This window comes from Rana temporaria, chromosome 2, assembly GCF_905171775.1.
Source record: "Rana temporaria chromosome 2, aRanTem1.1, whole genome shotgun sequence".
Classification (NCBI taxonomy): domain Eukaryota; kingdom Metazoa; phylum Chordata; class Amphibia; order Anura; family Ranidae; genus Rana; species Rana temporaria.
Genome location: NC_053490.1, coordinates 485636082 through 485654944, shown reverse-complemented (window position 1 = coordinate 485654944; position 18863 = coordinate 485636082). Strand labels below are relative to the sequence as shown.

Genomic DNA, 18863 nt, shown 5'->3' with positions numbered 1-18863 from the left:
AACTTTGGGCCAGATCCACAACCAGCGGGCTTAACTTAAATGTTCCGATTTAAGTTACACTGCCGCAAAATTTCTACCTAAGTGCCCGATCCACAAAGCACTTACCTAGAAATTTGCAGCTGTGTAACTTAAATCTGTCCGGCGCAAGGCGGGCCCAATCTAATGGGGCGAGTCCCATTTAAATTAGGCGCGCTCCCGAGCCGGAAGTACTGCGCATGCTCCCGACGCTATTTTCCCGACGTGCTTTGCGTTCCGTTACGTTGCGCCGAGTTTTGTGAATTGCGACGGGTAAAAAAGAGATGCGGCGAGAAAATTTTTTTTTTTTTAAAAATTTGACAGCGACGTGGGAAAGAAGGGTATACTTTTACATGGTGTACTAAGTTTACACTTTGTAAAAGCAGCCCTAATTTTGCGACGGGCAAACTAACACTTACGGAGAATTAACGAAGGGAAAAACCTTTGTGGATCTCCATAAGTGCTCATTTGCATACCCGACGCGGAATTTCGACGAGCAATGCCCCCAGCGGCGGCCGCGGTACTGCATCCTAAGATCCGACAGTGTAAAACTATTACACCTGCCGGATCTTAGGAATATCTATGCGTAACTGATTCTATGAATCAGCCGCATAGATAGAAACAGGGATACGACGGAGTATCAGCAGATACGCCTGCGTATCCCTTTTGTGGATCTGGCCCTTTAACTTTGCCCTGAGTTGGCAAAGTGACAGTGTCTTTTTAACTAAAAGATGACTTAGGCCTCGTACACATGACCGAGAATCTCGTTGTAAAAGAAACATTGTTTTCCTCGATGAGTTCCTTGTTAGGCTTGTCGAGAATCTTGTCAAGCTTTCTTTTCGTACACACTGTCAAGACAAAATCTCATCGTTCTCAAACACGGTGACGTACAACACGTACGATGGCACTATAAAGGGAAAGTTTGATTCCACTGGCGCCACCCTTGGGGCTGCTTTTACTAATCTCATGTTACTGCGTGTTAAGTAAAAGTTTGGTAAGAGACGATTTGCGCTTTTTTTAGTCTGTTAAAGCGTGACGAATGTGCTTTCTCCATTACGAACGCTACTTTTACCGAAGGTGCGCTCCCGTCTCATACTTTATTCTGAGCATGCGCGGGTTTCTAAGCATACACACAAACGTGTTTCTCGTCGTAAAGCAGCTTGACGAGAAACACGACAAGGAAATTGAGACTCCTGACGAGAAAAAAGAAAACTTGTTCTCTTTTTTTCTCGTCGAGATCCACGACAGTTTCTTGACGAAAAACATACACACGACCGTTTTCCTCTGCAAAAAAAGCTCTGCCACCAAGTTTCTGATGGATTCTGTCGAGGAAAGCGGTCATGTGTGTGAGGCCTAAGGCTTCGTACACACGGGCAAGAATCTCGTCAGGAAAAAAACATTGTTTTTCCTGACAAGATTCTTGGCAAGAATCTCTTGCCACCCGAGTGTACATACTGACATTTTTTTAAAAGAACCGCAGTTCTCTTGAAAGGCAAGAACGCGGTGATGTCATTGTGTGACGTCATAATGTGCTATCTCCATTACGACCGCTAGTTTTACCAGAACAAGTGCTCCCATCTCATAACTTGCTTCTGAGCATGCATGTTTTTTTCATGTTGTTAAAGCCCACATACGATCAATTTTTCCGACGTTAAAAAACGACTCGAAAATTTAGAGCATGTTCTACATTTTTAATGGCCATTTTTTACATCGTGAAAAATGCTCGGAGCCCACACACGATCGTTTTTATTGACATAAAAAAAAAAACGTCATTTTTTACATCCCGAAAAACAGTCGTGTGTACACGGCATTAGAATCAGATCTTGTTGCCTGCTATATTAGTAGCATGCAGGGCCGGCCTTTGCGTTGTGCGGGTTGTGCGATCGCACAAGGCGCCTTGGACAGTACGGGCGCCGTGCGGCTGTCACATCTCGCCAGGGCACTTGAGGGAAGGGACTGTGAAAAAAAAATGTGACAGACCACTCCCATCGCACGGGACCGCTGAGTTGAATGGGCGGGCCATCAGCTCTCCATAGAACATCGCATCCAGAGTGACTGCCTCCAAGCAGCAGCGTGAGTGTTCTCCCTGTCCCTGCTGCTCTGTGAGCTGGTTCCGCCCCCTCCACCTCTTACATCTCTCACTGCAAGTCAGTGAGATCTTATCTCTACTCACATCCCTCATCTCTTGTTGACACCCCCCCCCCCCCCCCCGTCATGGAGGTGTCCGGCTGGAGATACGTGTTTTTAAGCTGAAATCATTAGGAGCCAGAGAAGTTACTGCAAGCAAGTTCACCAAGAGGTCAGATGCAGGGGGGGGGGGGGGTGTATGTGGACTGTGGAGGGAGTTGGAGCATTCTAAAGTCCAGCCTGGACACTGACATGGCTGGGGGGGCTTCTATACATCGAGGGGGCTGAGATTTCCCTGGACTCCCCCCTGTACTGGGAACATCCCATATGTGAGGAAGTGACAGGAACCCAGCATGGGAAAGGGGGAGTCCTGGACATGCTGGGACTTGTAGTGACTGTGTGGCAATCCCTAATTCAGTGCCACAAGAGGTTCAGATGAATGTAGAAATAACTTAAAGCGGGGGTTCACCCTATCGACGGGAAAAAAAAAAAAAAAAATTATTTTACCTTAAAATCAGGCATTGTAGCGCGAGCTACAGTATGCCTGTCCCGAATTTTTTACCGCCGTACTCACCTTGTAGTCGTCCATCGAAGATACCGGGGAATGGGCGTGCCTATGGAGACGGAGGATGATTGACGGCCGGCTCTGGCGCGTCACGCTTCTCCGGAAATAGCCGAAATAGGCTTGGTCTTAACGGCGCGTGCGCAGGCGCCGTGAAGAGCCGAGACCTACTCTGGCTGTCTTCGGGGAGAGTGACGTGCCAGGGCCGGCCGTCAATCATCCTCCCTCTCCATAGGCACGCCCATTCCCCGCGGGAGCCGGAATCTACGATGGACGACTACAAGGTGAGTACGGGGTTAAAAAAATCGGGACAGGCATACTGTAGCTCGCGCTACAATGCCTGTCTCGATGGTAAAATGTGTCGGGGGGGGGGGTGAACTACCGCTTTAAGGAACACCCATAAGAGAGATCATTAGCACACTACTGGGTTATATTACAACTAAGAACACCAGTGCTGCAAATAATTAAAAATGTGCAAACAAAGCAGAATAAACTGATAAAAATAAAAAATTCCAATATATACAGATCAAATTCATCATTAAAGTTCAAGTGAATGTGCACATAACAAATAAATACAATAAGACAACCTTAACCTACTGGATATTGCAACCAAAAGCACCAGTGCTGTAAAAAATCAAAGGTCTTGATGTGAGGTCTGAGGTGAGCTGTTAGTACACATATGGAGTGATCACATCGTCATATATGCATTTCTATCACCGCTGGGATCTGTTTGATGTATTTATTTGCTTGGACACATTGATGTGGGATGTGAAACACAAAAAAGGACACTTTATTGAGGAACTTTATTATCCTATGAAATATTTTTGGTTTATCTATTTATTCACCATATTCGCGCATATTTAGATGTTTTACAGCACTGGTGCATTTGGTTGCAGTACCCAGCAGGGGCATCTTATTTGGATATTTGCTACTACATGAACTTTATCTGCATGTGGAATTATCTTGCTTTGTTTGCACAATTTTCTATATTTGCAGCACTGGTGCTTTTGGGTGCAATATCCAGTAGGGTACTACTGATTTTTATGTCTTATATATTTATTTGTTATTTGCCGCGTTGATCATCTATATAGAAAAAGGTATGTCCCGCTAGCATTTTTAAAAAACAAACGCCGATTCTCATTCTACTAAATAGCCTAAATGCAATGAAATTTTTTTTTTTTTTTTAGGTGAACCTCCACTTTAAGCAGCGCACATAGCAAAACATGGCCTATCATGAAAGGGGGGTAAATCTTCCAGAGGTCCAATTTTTTGCCCAGAGTTTATTTATACTTCAGGCAGTCTGTAATTGGCCTGTACTGGTACCATGTACCCCCGGCCATGTCTGCACCTCTGTCATATGGAAAACTCCTACAGAGGATCACTTCATGTTTGTTACACCCCAGGTTTATTGCCTGAAGTATAAATAAACTCTGGGAAAAAAAATTCACGGCTTAACCACGTGACCTCTGGAAGATTTACCCCCCCCCCCCTCCATGACAGGCCATTTTTTGCGATGTGCACTGCATAACTTAAGCTGACAACTGCGCGGTCATGCAACGCTGTACACAAATAAAATTTGTATTTTTTTTCTCTGTGGTATTTGATCACCTCTGCGTTATTTTATTTTTTTCCGTGTTTTTTTGTTTTAACAAAAGACCAAATTTGAAAAAACATTTTTTTTTTTTTTACTTTCTGCTATATAACATATCCATTTTTTTAAAAAAGTTTTTTCATAAATTTAGGCCAGGGGTCTCCAAGCTTTCTAAACAAGGGCCAGACTGTGGCCATTTGGAGTACAAAATGTCCTGATGTCAGTGGGGAAAAAACAATGCTCCATCTTTGGTGTCAATGGGAGAAATTGTGCCCCATAATTGGTGTCAATGGGAGTAATGGTTGCCCCATAATCGGTGTTGTCAGGAGAAATTGTGTCCCATCATTGGTGTCATTGAGAGAAATTGTGTCACATCATTGGAGTCATTGGATGAATTGTGCCCCATTATCGGTGTCATTGGATGAATTGTGCCCCATTATTGGTGGCAGTAGGAGGAAATGTACCCAAGGGGCGGAATAAAAGCAAGCAAAGGGCCACATCTGGCCCCCTGGCCGCAGTTTGGAGACCTCTGATTTAGGTCAATGTTGTTGGTACAAAATATCCTAATAAGTGTCTACAAACTATGGGATATATTTATGGATTTTTTTTTTCTAGTAATGGCGGAGATCAGCGACTTATAGCAGGGCTGCGATATTGTGACTGACAATCTGATACTTTGTGAGAACCAGTGACACTAATACAGTGATCACTGTACTAATGACACTGGCTGGCAAGGGGTTAATCATCTAGGGCAGGGGTCTCCAAACTTATTAAACGAAGGGCCAGTTTACTGTCCTTCAGACTTTAGGGGGCCGGACTGTGGCCACTGGAAATAGCAAAAATGTTCCGGTATCAGGAGTAAACAGTGCCACGTTTTTTGGTGTCAGTAAGAGGAGGAATTGTGCCCCTTTGTTGGTGTCATTAGAAGGACATTGTGCCCCATTGTTTGGTGTCATTAGGAGGAATTGTGCCCCATTTTTGGTGTCATTAGGAGGAATTGTGCCCCATTGTTGCTGTCATTAGAAGGAATTGTGCCCCATTGGCGTCATTAGGAGGAATTGTGCCCCATTGTTGCTGTCATTAGGAGGAATTGTGCCCCATTGTTGCTGTCATTAGGAGGAATTGTGCCCCATTGTTGCTGTCATTAGGAGGAATTGTGCCCCATTGTTGCTGTCATTAGAAGGAATTGTGCCCCATTGGCGTCATTAGGAGGAATTGTGCCCCATTGTTGCTGTCATTAGAAGGAATTGTGCCCCATTGGCGTCATTAGGAGGAATTGTGCCCCATTGTTGCTGTCATTAGAAGGAATTGTGCCCCATTGGCGTCATTAGAAGGAATTGTGCCCCATTGTTGGTGTCATTAGGAGGAATTTTGGCCCATTGTTGGTGTCATTAGGAGGAATTGTGCCCCATTTTTTATGTCAGAAGATGAAATATTGCCCCAAGGGCCAGATAAAAGCAAGAAAAGGGCCACAGTTTGGATACCCCCTGCTCTAAGGCAATTAAAGGCTTAACTGTTATTTGAGCGTTATTCGAGCGTTATTGAGGCGTTATTCAAGCGAAGCCTCATCTGCAATCCCAATGTGCTGGTAAAGCACCACTAAGACCCTAACGTTTTAGGACGTTTTTGCAGTGCCTCAGTGTGAAAAGGGAAGCCGTTTTTACAGCGCTTTCTATTCATTTCAATGGAGAGGGGCGTTTTTGGAGCGTCTTTTTTTCAGCGCCCAAAAGCTGCTCCAAAGATGCTGCTTGCAGGACTCAGTGTGAAAGGTCCACAAGATTAGCTCGCACAGGGCGCCTGAACACCTAAGGCCGGCCCTGGTAGCATGTGATAGCCATTAGTCACTTACAGTTTGAGCATCGTGCAATTATGCAAAATAAATTGCTAATGCAAGTTTCTAGTGTAGCTTACATCATGGGGAGCCTTTTCTTCAATCTGTATGGCTACTCTTAATGATTAATCACTAGAAAACTTTAATAGTATGATTGAGGTACTAATAATTGCCCACGCAGTTCTGAACTTACTGAGCAAAACCTGCAGCTGTCCTATCTCCCCTACCACAAGTAACAATGATAGGGATACAGATTTTTCTTGTTATTTAATATGCAGCATTAGCCTCCTGGTTGAGGTTTTGCATTTCATAGCTGGCTGCGCACATGTACAAGCCATCAAACTGCAAAGCGCTTTGAGACTCGGTTGCTAAGAAGTCGCTGTATACATGTAAATGAACCTGACTCTGCACTTCACCTAGAGCTTTCCGCCTTTGTAAAGGTCTTGTATTTTACAATGATATTAGAAAGCTCAAGGACAAATCTAATAGATGCCTTGATTTTACAGAACAGCTTGAAAACACTACTTCTGAAAAGTGTAGTTATTGCCTGACAACAGAAAATTGAACTATTCTCCTGAACACATGCCACCTTCGGGCTCACTTTATTCGTTTATTTTTATTCTATAAGCTTATTGAGCAGACAAGCAACCTGAGCTGACTGTGGACTCAGGAGCCTATTCAGGTTTATGGAGAATTCTGACCTTGTTGGTGTTTAAAGTTGATCTTTAAAAATACAGCCATGTAAGCCAGCTACATATTCCGTAAAAATCACATATTTTTTATATATATATATAATATATATATACAGCTAGCATAAGTACCTGACTCTAAATGCTATCCATTCTTCTGAAGTATTTTGTACAGCAGTACAGAGACAGGTAGGGTCAACACAGTGAGAATGTCAAAACTCTGTGGCCCCGTACACACGACCAAGTTTCTCGGCAGAATTCAGCCAGAAACTCGATCGGAGCTGGATTCTGCAGAGAAACCCGGCCGTGTGTACACTTTCGGCCGAGGAAGCCGAGGAGTTCCTCGTCGAGCCAAATAGAGAACATGTTCTCTATTTCCTCGTTGTTCAATGAGGAAAGTTGGCTCGCCGAGATCCTCGGCGGCTTCACACAGAACTCGACGAGCAAAACGATGAGTTTTGCCCGTCGAGTTCCTCGGACGTGTGTACGGGGCCTGTTGCTTACAGGAAACATGCTTACCAAAGGAGAAATCACAGAGATGACCTCATCAATGTGCTGCTGCTTCATTGTCCAATCACTGACTGGGGGTGGGTTCTGGACCAGGCTGAATTGTTAACCTGCATTGAAGTCTGTAGAGAGGTCACAGACTGCCATTTCTTCTATATTAGACTCTTTGTTTTTTTTTGTGTTTATTTATGCTGCATATAGTACTATTCTAATTAATTAATTATTTTATCTAAAAGGAGCTGTCTGATTTGGAAACTACCGATGCAAAAAAGAAGATAAAAAAGTAAGTGTAAATACAGTCCCTGCAACTATGTTTCTAATAAATTGTGCTACAGCTGTACTATATTACTAGAACTTGTTGACCATGGGTGGATAATATACATAAAACCACAACCAACATGTTATGTATTATTGTTAAACTGTAAAAAAAAAAAGGTGTAAATTCTTTTACAATGCTATGTGTCCCTTTCATATTGTAAAAAAAATTTCATGCAGCTCTGATGAAAAAAGTGAACTGTGGGGTTTATGCCTTAAATTTGACGTAAATAACATTATTCATGTGTAGCACCCCCTAGGTTGCTAGATATGTACAGATAGTTTTTTTTTGCTTAGGAAATCTTAAAGGGTGTGTAAACCCTCAAACGAGCACACTAGCTCCGGACGATGTCTCTTGTCCTGATTGGATAGATTGATAGCAGCGCAGCCATCGGCTCCTGCTGCTGTTAATCAAATCCAATGACGCGGGCGCCGGGAGCGGGGACCGGCCCTGCTGTCTATGTCAATAGACGCAGCAGCAGGACTCAGGACTGCACCCGACTTGGTGTCCTAAAGGAGAGAGCTTCAACGATTGGGCACTCGAGAAGAGGAGGAGCCACCAGTGCTGTTGAGGGACCCCGGAAGAGAAGGCTCGGGGCCACTCTGTGCAAAACCAATTGCACAGAGGAAGTAAGTATGATATGTTTGTTATTTAAAAAACAAAAAAAACAAGGGTTTAGTAACCCTTTAAGCAGGCATGGCGGGCAGCCAAGCCTGTGTGTGTTTTGATCTGGGTTGGGAGTAACTCAGGCAGAGCTGGGTGACTCACAGGCAGCATCATTGAGACCTTCCACCTCTTTCCAGAAAGTGCTGGAATCTTCTGGAAAGGAAGGAGGCGAGGAGAGGTGGAGCTGCCAGGAGTATTCTGAGAGGCCCTGACTAATCCCCAACCTAGATTGGCAGGGGGCAAGCCTCCTTAACCACTTACCCCCCGGACCATATTGCTGCCCAAAGACCAGAGTACTTTTTGCGATTCGGGACTGCGTCGCTTTAACAGACAATTGCGCGGTCGTGCGACGTGGCTCCCAAACAAAATTGGCGTCCTTTTTTTCCCATAAATAGAGCTTTCTTTTGGTGGTATTTGATCACCTCTGCGTTTTTTATTTTTTGCGCTATAAACAAAAATAGAGCAACAATTTTGAAAAAAATGAATATTTTTTACTTTTTGCTGTAATAAATATCCCCCAAAAATATATAAAAAAACATTTTTTTTCCTCAGTTTAGGCCGATACATATTCTTCTACATATTTTTCGTAAAAAAAAATCGCAATAAGCGTTTATTGATTGGTTTGCGCAAAAGTTATAGCGTTTACAAAATAGGGGGTATTTTTATGTCATTTTTATTAATATATATTTTTTACTAGTAATGGCGGCGATCAGCGATTTTTTTTCGGTATTGCGACATTATGGCGGACACTTCGGACACTTTTGACACATTTTTGGGACCATTGGCATTTTTATAGCGATCAGTGCTATAAAAATGCATTGGATTACTATAAAAATGCCACTGGCAGTGAAGGGGTTAACACTAGGGGGCGGGGAAGGGGTTAAGTATGCCTGGGTGTGTTCTTACTGTGGGGGGGGGGGGGTGGCCTCACTAGGGGAAACACTGATCCTCTGTTCATACATTGTATGAACAGAAGATCAGCATTTCCCCTGCTGACAGGACCGAGAGATGTGTGTTTACACACACAGCTCCCAGTCCCCGCTCTGTACCGAGCGATCGCGTGTGCCCGGCGGCGATCGCGCCCGCCTGGCACACGCACGGGAGTCGGGGGCGAGCGGGGGGCGCGCGCGCCCCTAGTGGCGGCTGAGAGAGAGGACGTTATACTACGTGCTCTCGCCCAGCCGAGCCGACCTGCCGACGTAGAGCGGCGGTGCGCGGTCGGCTAGTGGTTAAATACTCAGGATCATCCCAGCTGGGGGGGGGGGGGGGGGGAATTGTTTGGGTGGAAGCTGGAGATGGAGTGCTAGGCTGTCGTAGAGGGATCTCCCCAGATCTCGGGGTGGGAGGACCCTGGGTGTGGGCAGGGGTCAAGTCCTGGGAAAAAAGTGTGAGAACTCGTTCCAAGATTCCCGCCCCCACTTCAACAATAAAAAAGCATGCGTTTGTGTGTGTGTGTATATATATATATATATACAGTGATGAAAATAAGTATTTGAACACCCTGCTATTTTGCAAGTTCTCCCACTTGGAAATCATGGAGGGGTCTGAAATTGTTATCGTAGGTGCATGTCCACTGTGAGAGACATAATCCAAAAAAAAAAATCCAGAAATCACAATGTATGATTTTTTTAACTATTTATTTGTATGATACAGCTGCAAATAAGTATTTGAACACCTGAGAAAATCAATGTTAATATTTGGTACAGTAGCCTTTGTTTGCAATTACAGAGGTCAAACGTTTCTTGTAGTTTTTCACCAGGTTTGCACACACTGGAGGAGGGATTTTGGCCCACTCCTCCACACAGATCTTCTCTAGATCAGTCAGGTTTCTGGGCTGTCGCTGAGAAACACGGAGTTTGAGCTCCCTCCAAAGATTCTCTATTGGGTTTAGGTCTGGAGACTGGCTAGGCCACGCCAGAACCTTGATATGCTTCTTACAGAGCCACTCCTTGGTTATCCTGGCTGTGTGCTTCGGGTCATTGTCATGTTGGAAGACCCAGCCTCGACCCATCTTCAAAGCTCTAACTGAGGGAAGGAGGTTGTTGCCCAAAATCTCGCAATACATGGCCCTGGTCATCCTCTCCTTAATACAGTGCAGTCGCCCTGTCCCATGTGCAGAAAAACACCCCCAAAGCATGATGCTACCACCCCCATGCTTCACAGTAGGGATGGTGTTCTTGGGATGGTACTCATCATTCTTCTTCCTCCAAACACGTTTAGTGGAATTATGACCAAAAAGTTCTATTTTGGTCTCATCTGACCACATGACTTTCTCCCATGACTCCTCTGGATCATCCAAATGGTCATTGGCAAACTTAAGACGGGCCTTGACATGTGCTGGTTTAAGCAGGGGAACCTTCCGTGCCATGCATGATTTCAAACCATGACGTCTTAGTGTATTACCAACAGTAACCTTGGAAACGGTGGTCCCAGCTCTTTTCAGGTCATTGACCAGCTCCTCCCGTGTAGTCCTGGGCTGATTTCTCACCTTTCTTAGGATCATTGAGACCCCACGAGGTAAGATTTTGCATGGAGCCCCAGTCCGAGGGAGATTGACAGTCATGTTTAGCTTCTTCCATTTTCTAATGATTGCTCCAACAGTGGACCTTTTTTCACCAAGCTGCTTGGCAATTTCCCCGTAGCCCTTTCCAGCCTTGTGGAGGTGTACAATTTTGTCTCTAGTGTCTTTGGACAGCTCTTTGGTCTTGGCCATGTTAGTAGTTGGATTCTTACTGATTGTATGGGGTGGACAGGTGTCTTTATGCAGCTAATGACCTCAAACAGGTGCATCTAATTTAGGATAATAAATGGAGTGGAGGTGGACATTTTAAAGGCAGACTAACAGGTCTTTGAGGGTCAGAATTCTAGCTGATAGACAGGTGTTCAAATACTTATTTGCAGCTGTATCATACAAATAAATAGTTAAAAAATCATAAATTGTGATTTCTGGATTTTTTTTTTTGATTATGTCTCTCACAGTGGACATGCACCTACGATGACAATTTCAGACCCCTCCATGATTTCCAAGTGGGAGAACTTGCAAAATAGCAGGGTGTTCAAATACTTATTTTCCTCACTGTATATATATATATATATATATATATATATATATATATATATAAATAGATAGATATATATATAGAGAGAGAGAGATAGACATACAAATGTCCTCAGGCCGCCTGTGTTGATTGTGCAAAGTAACGCCCAGGCCTCGGGCTGCTCACTTCTCAGTGCCCATCAAATGCAGCCTTACCAGTGCCCATCAAATGAGGTGTATATACAGAGACTACATAGTTTGAAGTCCCTGTTCTTTATGTCTTCAATCAAGTGGGCATCCCATATCTCCCCAGTCTTCATCCAAGTTTATTTTCCTCAATAAAAATGCAAAACAAAGTTTGTGGACTGGTTTTCTGCTTGAAGGTGTATGAGAACTGTGTGCCTTGCTGTGCCGTGTTTACCACAACACTCTCAGCCCCTACCTCCCTCTACACATGGTTTCTCAGAACCCCTTTCACCACACTGAGGCACATGTGTTAAAATGTGGTATTTGATATACTGTATAATAGGAGCCTGCATATACTTGCAACCAGGGCTTTTTTCAGCGGGAATGCGGGGGAACTCGTTTCCGACACCTCCAGCGCTGGATGTATGCAATGGCAAGGGGTGCTGGGGTGTGCTGGAGGGTTTATTAATGCTGGCTGCTAGGGGATCTTTTGTCACAGGTGGGCAATTGTTGCTGGAGGTTAATTGTTGCTTGGAGGGATCTACTGTTAAAGTTGTTGCTGGCTGTGGGGGATCTATTGTATGGCTTTTCTTGTTATCATTAACAAATTCCATACAAATGATTTAGCACCACAAAACAACACTTGGTACTGTAGTCTCTAAAAGGGGCATAACTAGGAGGTAGTTAGGGGGTCAAACAAAGGGAGGTTGCTCAGAGGTGGGTAGGGGGTGGAGACAAGGGATGACTTATAAGGGGGGTGTACCTGCACCTATTCTCTGAAAGAAAAAAAAAGCCCTGCTTGCAACAGCTTGCATGGCCTTTACTCCAGTGCAGTACAAAGCTTTGACACCTCCAGGTTGTGTTGGAGATTGCCTGTTATCTGCCTTCTCTGCCGATTCATTCATATAAATGTGTGGGAGGCAGGAAGGGACAAACAAGTTAATTTATTACTAAAAAGTGTCAGAGATTTGCACGATCAGAGTTATATTTTTTTGAAGCAAGTCTCAAGATTTACATAAGCAGTATGGACCATTGCGTTTGATTTACTAAAGGCAAGGGGAGATATACTTTGCAAATACATTTTGCCCCAGAGTTTAGTAAAGGCTGTAAACTTAAAAAAAAAAAAGGCATTTTGTATATGATTGAATGATGAACGTCAGCAGAGCTTCACTAAGCTCTGGGGCAAATTCTCTTGCAAAGTGAAACATGAAATATGAGCAAAGCATATCCTTCTATAGTGTGTACTTGTCCCAATCCAGAGCACTAAGACCCCTTTTACACTGGGGCGTTTTTTCAGGGGCTTTTGGGCTAAAAATAGCACCTGAAAAACAGCTTCCCCGCAGCCCGAGTGCTTTTACACTGGGGCGGTACGCTTGCAGGACGTTAGGTGCTACTTTTGAAAATCGATGCAGTGCCGCAAGGCCAGCAATAGGCTGCGATATGGCAGGCAATTGAGCAAGTCAAATTGTGCCAATGTGAACGGGGGCTTAAACCTGGAAGCTGATTGGCTCCCATGCACAACTGCATCAGATTCTGTGTGCTCCAGTTTTAGTAAATCTCCCCCCTAAGGTGTCATTCACCCATTTCCTGTGAACCCAGGGCATCAAGGCTCCACTCCCTGCCCTGGACCCACAAGAGAATGTAGCAGCATTTAAGATTTGCTCACTGCCAGAGGAAGTTAAAATATAAAAAGGACCAGGGGATGACCATATCAAGGACATAAAAAAAAGGGGTATGTAAAAGCATTTTTTTTTTCACAGGGTGTAAAAATGCCCCTAGGAGGGTGGTTGGCAATCAGTGGGTGGAGGGAGCTCAGAGTTGGCATTTAAAGTGAACCTGTCATGACTAGCTTTATCTACTCTGGACCTGGACCATTGTCTAATGACGGCCATAACTTGGCTCTACAGGGCCGGGAGGCCGTCATATGACATCCTCGGGCCTCCGGCCGCTGGGGGGCATGCGCGTGCCCGCCGCGTCACTCAGGTGCTGATGCACGTGCCTGGCGGCCGCGATGTCCGCCAGGTTCCCACGATCGGCAGTCACAGAGTCAGGTGCGCGGATCTCTGTGTGTAAACACAGAGACCCGCGTCCTGTCAGGGAGAGGAGACCGATGGTGTGTCCCTTGTACACCTATCGGTCCCCTCCCCCCACAGTAAGAATCACCTAGCAGGGTACACATTTAACCCCTTAATCGCCTCCCTAGTGTTAACTCCTTCCCTGACAGTCACATTTATACAGTAATCAGTGCAGTTTTATAGCACTGTTTGCTGTATAAATGTGAATGGTCCCAAAAATGTGTCAAAAGTGTCCAATGTGTCCGCCGTAATATCGCAGTCCTGACGAAAATCTCAGATAACCGCCATTACTAGTAAAAAAAAATTATAAAAAAAATTTCTTAATTCTATCCCCTATTTTGCAGGCGCTATAACTTTTGCGCAAACCAATCAGTATACGCTTATTGCGATTATTTTTTTTACCAAAGAAACTGAGGAAAACTGAGGAAAAAAATTGTTTGTTTAAAAAAAATTGGGATATTTATTATAGCAAAAAGTAAAAAATATTGTGTTTTTTTTTCAAAATTGTCGATCTTTTTTTGTTTATAGCGCAAAAAATTTAAACCGCAGAGGTGATCAAATACCACCAAAAGTAAGCTCTATTTGTGGGAAAAAAAGGACGTCAATTTTGTTTGGGAGCCACGTCGCACGAACGCACAATTGTCATTCAAAGCGTGACAGTGCTGAAAGCTGAAATTTCGTCTGGGCAGGAAGGGGGTATATGTGCCCAGTAAGCAAGTGGTTATGCAAATACAAAATGAACATCTATGTTTCATCTCTCACATAATAAATTGTCTTGGTTAGTAAAGCGAAAACTAAAACAGTCTCTCCTGCTTCCCACACCACTGATCACTGCTGTATTGCAGAGAAACCACCACTTGAATTATTTTCGAAATCTGCCACTCTCGGGAGTAATTTTGACACTTCTATTTCTGACACTTCTAATCAGAAGTCCGCAGAATACATTCAGTGCAGAATAAACAGATTGCTGTTGGTCGCTGAACTCTGCTTTGTATTATACAAACCTGCAAACGTAATTCAAAAAATAGATTGTTGGGGAGTTGAAGGAGCTGAGAGAATTGTATTTTTGCTCTGTCATTAGTCCTTGCATTATTCCAAGAGCTGCTAAAGAGGAAGAGGAAGTTAATTGTGCAGGAACATTTATTGCTGGATCACTGTATTAATTATGGCTGTCATAAAAACTTACAGCTGCATTTTTTTTCTTAATTTAGGTCACTCATACAGAAATCGGTGTCAGAAAATGAAGCGTTTGGTAAGGTTTTTTTTTGTTAGTATAATGTATTTAGATTGCATTGCTGTACAGAGCAGAACTCAACCTGAAGCTGGACAATAAAACCTGTGACAAGTCTTCTGTACTCACCCATAGCAGAGAGACCAGTCTGGCCATAGATGGCTCAATTTTCTCTCATTAAGCCGGGATGAAGGAATATCCATTGTTGCAGGTATCATGAATACAATGGTCCTACCAAACAGAGACTGCAGCGTCGCTGGAGAATGGATCATCGTTGGAAATTAAGAGACGGGATTACATAGCTGGAATTTTTTTTTTTTTAAAATAAAGGACCTGTCCAGCTGTGTCTGTGTGGTTTTTACACTTTCTTTGTGAAATGGTAGGGGTACAATGTACCCTGTTACCAATTCACATAGAGGGGGGGGCGTGATCTGGAGTTCCCCTTTGTTAAAGGGGGCTTCCAGATTTCGATAAGCCCCCCGCCCGCAGACCCCCACAACCACCGAGCAAGGGTTGTGGGGATGAGGCCCTTGTCCCCATCAACATGGGGACATCCTCCCCATGTTGAGGGCATGTGGACTGGTACGGTTCAGGAGGGGGGGTGCTCTCTCGTCCCCCTGTCTTTTCCTGCGGCCTGCCAGGTTGCGTGCTCAAAGGTCTGGTATGGATTTTTGGGGAACCCTATGTAATTTTTTGCATGCGAACAGGCAAATAATTTGTTTGAACACGCAAATACCGTTACAGTCTATGGGACACAAACATGAAAAATCAAAAGTGCTAATTTTGACGGTTAATATGCAAGTTATTGTAGAAAGAAATGTTTGGACAGCCGCACTCTGGAAAACCCTTCTCGGTTGCCTTTTATTGGTAAAAGTATTTAAACACCACACATCACAGCAAAGACAGGGGCATACAGCTGATGTTTTGCACTATCAATCAGTTCTTACTCATAGCTCATATTAATATGCAAGTTATTGTTATAAAAAGTGTTTGGGGACCTGGGTCCTGCCCCGGAGGACAAGTATCAATGCAAAAAAAAGTTTTAAAAACAGCCGTTTTTTCGGGAGCAGTGATTTTAATAATGCTTAAAGTGAAACAATAAAAGTGAAATATTCCTTTAAATTTCGTACCTGGGGGTGTGTATAATATGCATGTAAAGTAGCGCATATTTCCCATGTTTAGAACTGTCCCTGCACAAAATTTCATTTCTAAAGGAAAAAAAGTTATTTAAAACTACTTGCGGCTATTCATGAATTGTAAGGTAACGGCAATACAGATCAAAGTCATTGAAAAAAATGGCAGGGGTTCCCCCCCCCAGTCCATTACCAGGTCCTTCAGGTCTGGCCGTTTTTTTTTTTCAATGACTTTGATCTGTATTGCCGTTACCCGACAATGAATAGCCGCGAGTAGTTTTAAATTACTTTTTTTCCCTTAGAAATTAAATCCGACAATAGTGACCTTTGCTCGATCAGCGCCTCCGACAACAGCCTTCAGCTGCTGTTTTCTCCCAATCAAAGTTAAAGGGGTTGTAAAGGTACAATTTTTTCCCCCTAAATAGCTTCCTTTACCTTAGTGCAGTCCTCCTTCACTTAGCTCATCCTTTGATTTTGCTTTTAAATGTCCTTATTTCTTCTGAGAAATCCTCATTTCCTGTTCTTCTGTCTGGAACTCCACACAGAAAATTTCATTTCTAAAGGAAAAAAAGTTATTTAAAACTACTCGCGGCTATTCATGAATTGTAAGGTAACGGCAATACAAATTTAATTTCTAAAGGCATACAACACGGTGTTCACGTGTTCGAACTATTTTTTTGCCTGTTCGCATGTTCTGGTGCGAACCAAACCGGGGGGTGTTCGGCTCATCCACCTGGCTTAAGCTAGCCATATATGGATCGAAATCTGGCTGCTTCAGCAGGTACCGGCTGAATTTCAATCCATGTGTGGGCACCTTAGTCGTACACAACTCAATATATCTATCAACTTGTGTACTACCAGCCTGTTGGAAAACCTTTGCTCGATCAGCGCCTCCGACAATAGTGACCTTTGCTCGATCAGCGCCTCCGACAACAGCCTCCAGCTGCTGTTTTCTCCTAATCAAAGTTAAAGGGGTTGTAAAGGTACAATTTTTCCCCCTAAATAGCTTCCTTTACCTTAGTGCAGTCCTCCTTCACTTACCTCATCCTTTGATTTTGCTTTTAAATGTCCTTATTTGTTCTGAGAAATCCTCACTTCCTGGTTTTTCTGTCTGGAACTCCACACAGTAATGTGAGGCTTTCTTCCTGGTGTGGAGTGTCGTGCTTGCCCCCTCCCTCGGACTACAGGAGAGTCAGGACACCCACTAACACACAGCCCCTTTCTCTATCTGCAACGTAGGGAGTGTCCAGTCTACCAGCAGGCAAATGACTGTCAACTTCAATATTTACACGTTAAAGGTTCCAAGTGCTTCTCAAGGGCCAATAATAGAAAGAAACAGTCCCAAGAGCAGCTGTGTGTTGCAATATGGGTTTATCCAAGATCCAGGCCTCCAAGTCAAAGCAAAGTCAGAGGAATCCCAAACATGTGCATTCAGGTTTAGGTGGCTCTATGAAAACGAAACATGTGCGATTTGTTTTGTTACTAATCGAAAATTCAAACGAAATTTTCATTTTTGAAGTTTTGGATGTATCCAAATCTCCAAATCACAATAGTAAAAAATGTCAATGAATCTAATTATTTGAATTTGAAATGGAAACATATTGCAATAAATACAGTAAGGTATAAAAGTGAAATAAGATGATTCCTACCTAGGCTGCTTTATAGAACAGAATTGAAAAGATTAGAATATAATATAATACAATTGAATACAAAAGAATAGAATAAAACTGAATAGAATAGAAAATAATAGAATAGAAGAGAAAAATATAATGGAATAAAACAGAATAGAATGAATATAGCCATCTTCCGAAATTCGAATTTCAATTGAATACAATTTTGAATATACAAAATGAACTTGGAAAATTAACATAACACATATGACGAAACAAAATTATTAACTTTACGAACGAATAAGAAACTAATAAGAAACACATTTTTCCATTGTGCACATCTCTAATAGAAACACAGAAAACATTCTTCTTTCCAGGGTCGGGATTTATCAAAACTAGAGCACGCAAAATCTGGAGCAGCTTTGAATAGCAACAAATCAGCCTCTATCTTCAGCTTGTTCAGTTAAGCTTTGAAAATAAAAGATAGAGGCCCAGATTCACAAAGACTTACGAAGGCGTATCTCCAGATACGCCGTCGTAAGTCCGAATGGCCGCCGTGGTATCTATGCGCCTGATTCATAGAATCAGTTACGCATAGATTTGGCCAAGATACGAGCGGCGTAAGTCTCCTACGCCGTCGTATCTTGGGGTGCATATTTACGCTGACCGCTAGGTGGCGCTTCCGTTGATTTCCGCAACGAATATGCAAATGAGCAAGATACGCCGATTCACGAACGTACGTACGCCCATCGCAATTAGTTACGCCGTTTACGTAAGACATACGCCGGCGTAAAGATAAAGCAGGTCTCTAGGTGGCGCAGCCCATGCAAGGTATGGACGTCGGAACAAGTGTATATTTTTACGTCGTTTACGTAAGTCGTACGTGAATCGGGCTGTGCGTAGGTTACTTTCACGTCACAGGCATTGAGCCGGCGTATCTTTGGGCGTAAATACGACGTGATACTGAGAATGCGCGCATATGTGCCGTTCGTTTGGTCATGCATCCACATGGGGTCACGCTTAATTTAAATACAACACGCCCACGACCTGCCTACTTTGAATTACGCGTGCTTACGCCGGCCGATTTACGCTACGTTGCCGTAACTTAGGACGCAAGTGCTTTGTGAATACAGCACTTGCCTCTCTGAGTATCGGCGGCTTAGCGTAAATAAGATACGCTACGCCCGCACAACGTAAAGCCGCCCTACGTGAATCTAGGCCAGAAACTAATTGGCTTCCATGCACGGCTGCTCCAGTTATGATACATTTTCCTACTAGTGTTCACCG

At 43.6% G+C, this 18863-nt stretch overlaps 1 protein-coding gene across 2 annotated transcripts in view; it reads left to right on the top strand.

Annotated features, from left to right (window-relative positions):
* SAMSN1 (SAM domain, SH3 domain and nuclear localization signals 1) overlaps positions 1–18863 on the top strand; it is a 144125-nt gene that overhangs the window by 32683 nt on the left and 92579 nt on the right. For both annotated transcript variants that reach the window (XM_040338801.1, XM_040338800.1), the window contains 2 exons: positions 7559–7605; positions 14814–14854. In XM_040338801.1, coding sequence (XP_040194735.1) covers positions 7559–7605; positions 14814–14854 — 88 coding nt within the window. The remainder of the gene's footprint in view (positions 1–7558; positions 7606–14813; positions 14855–18863) is intronic.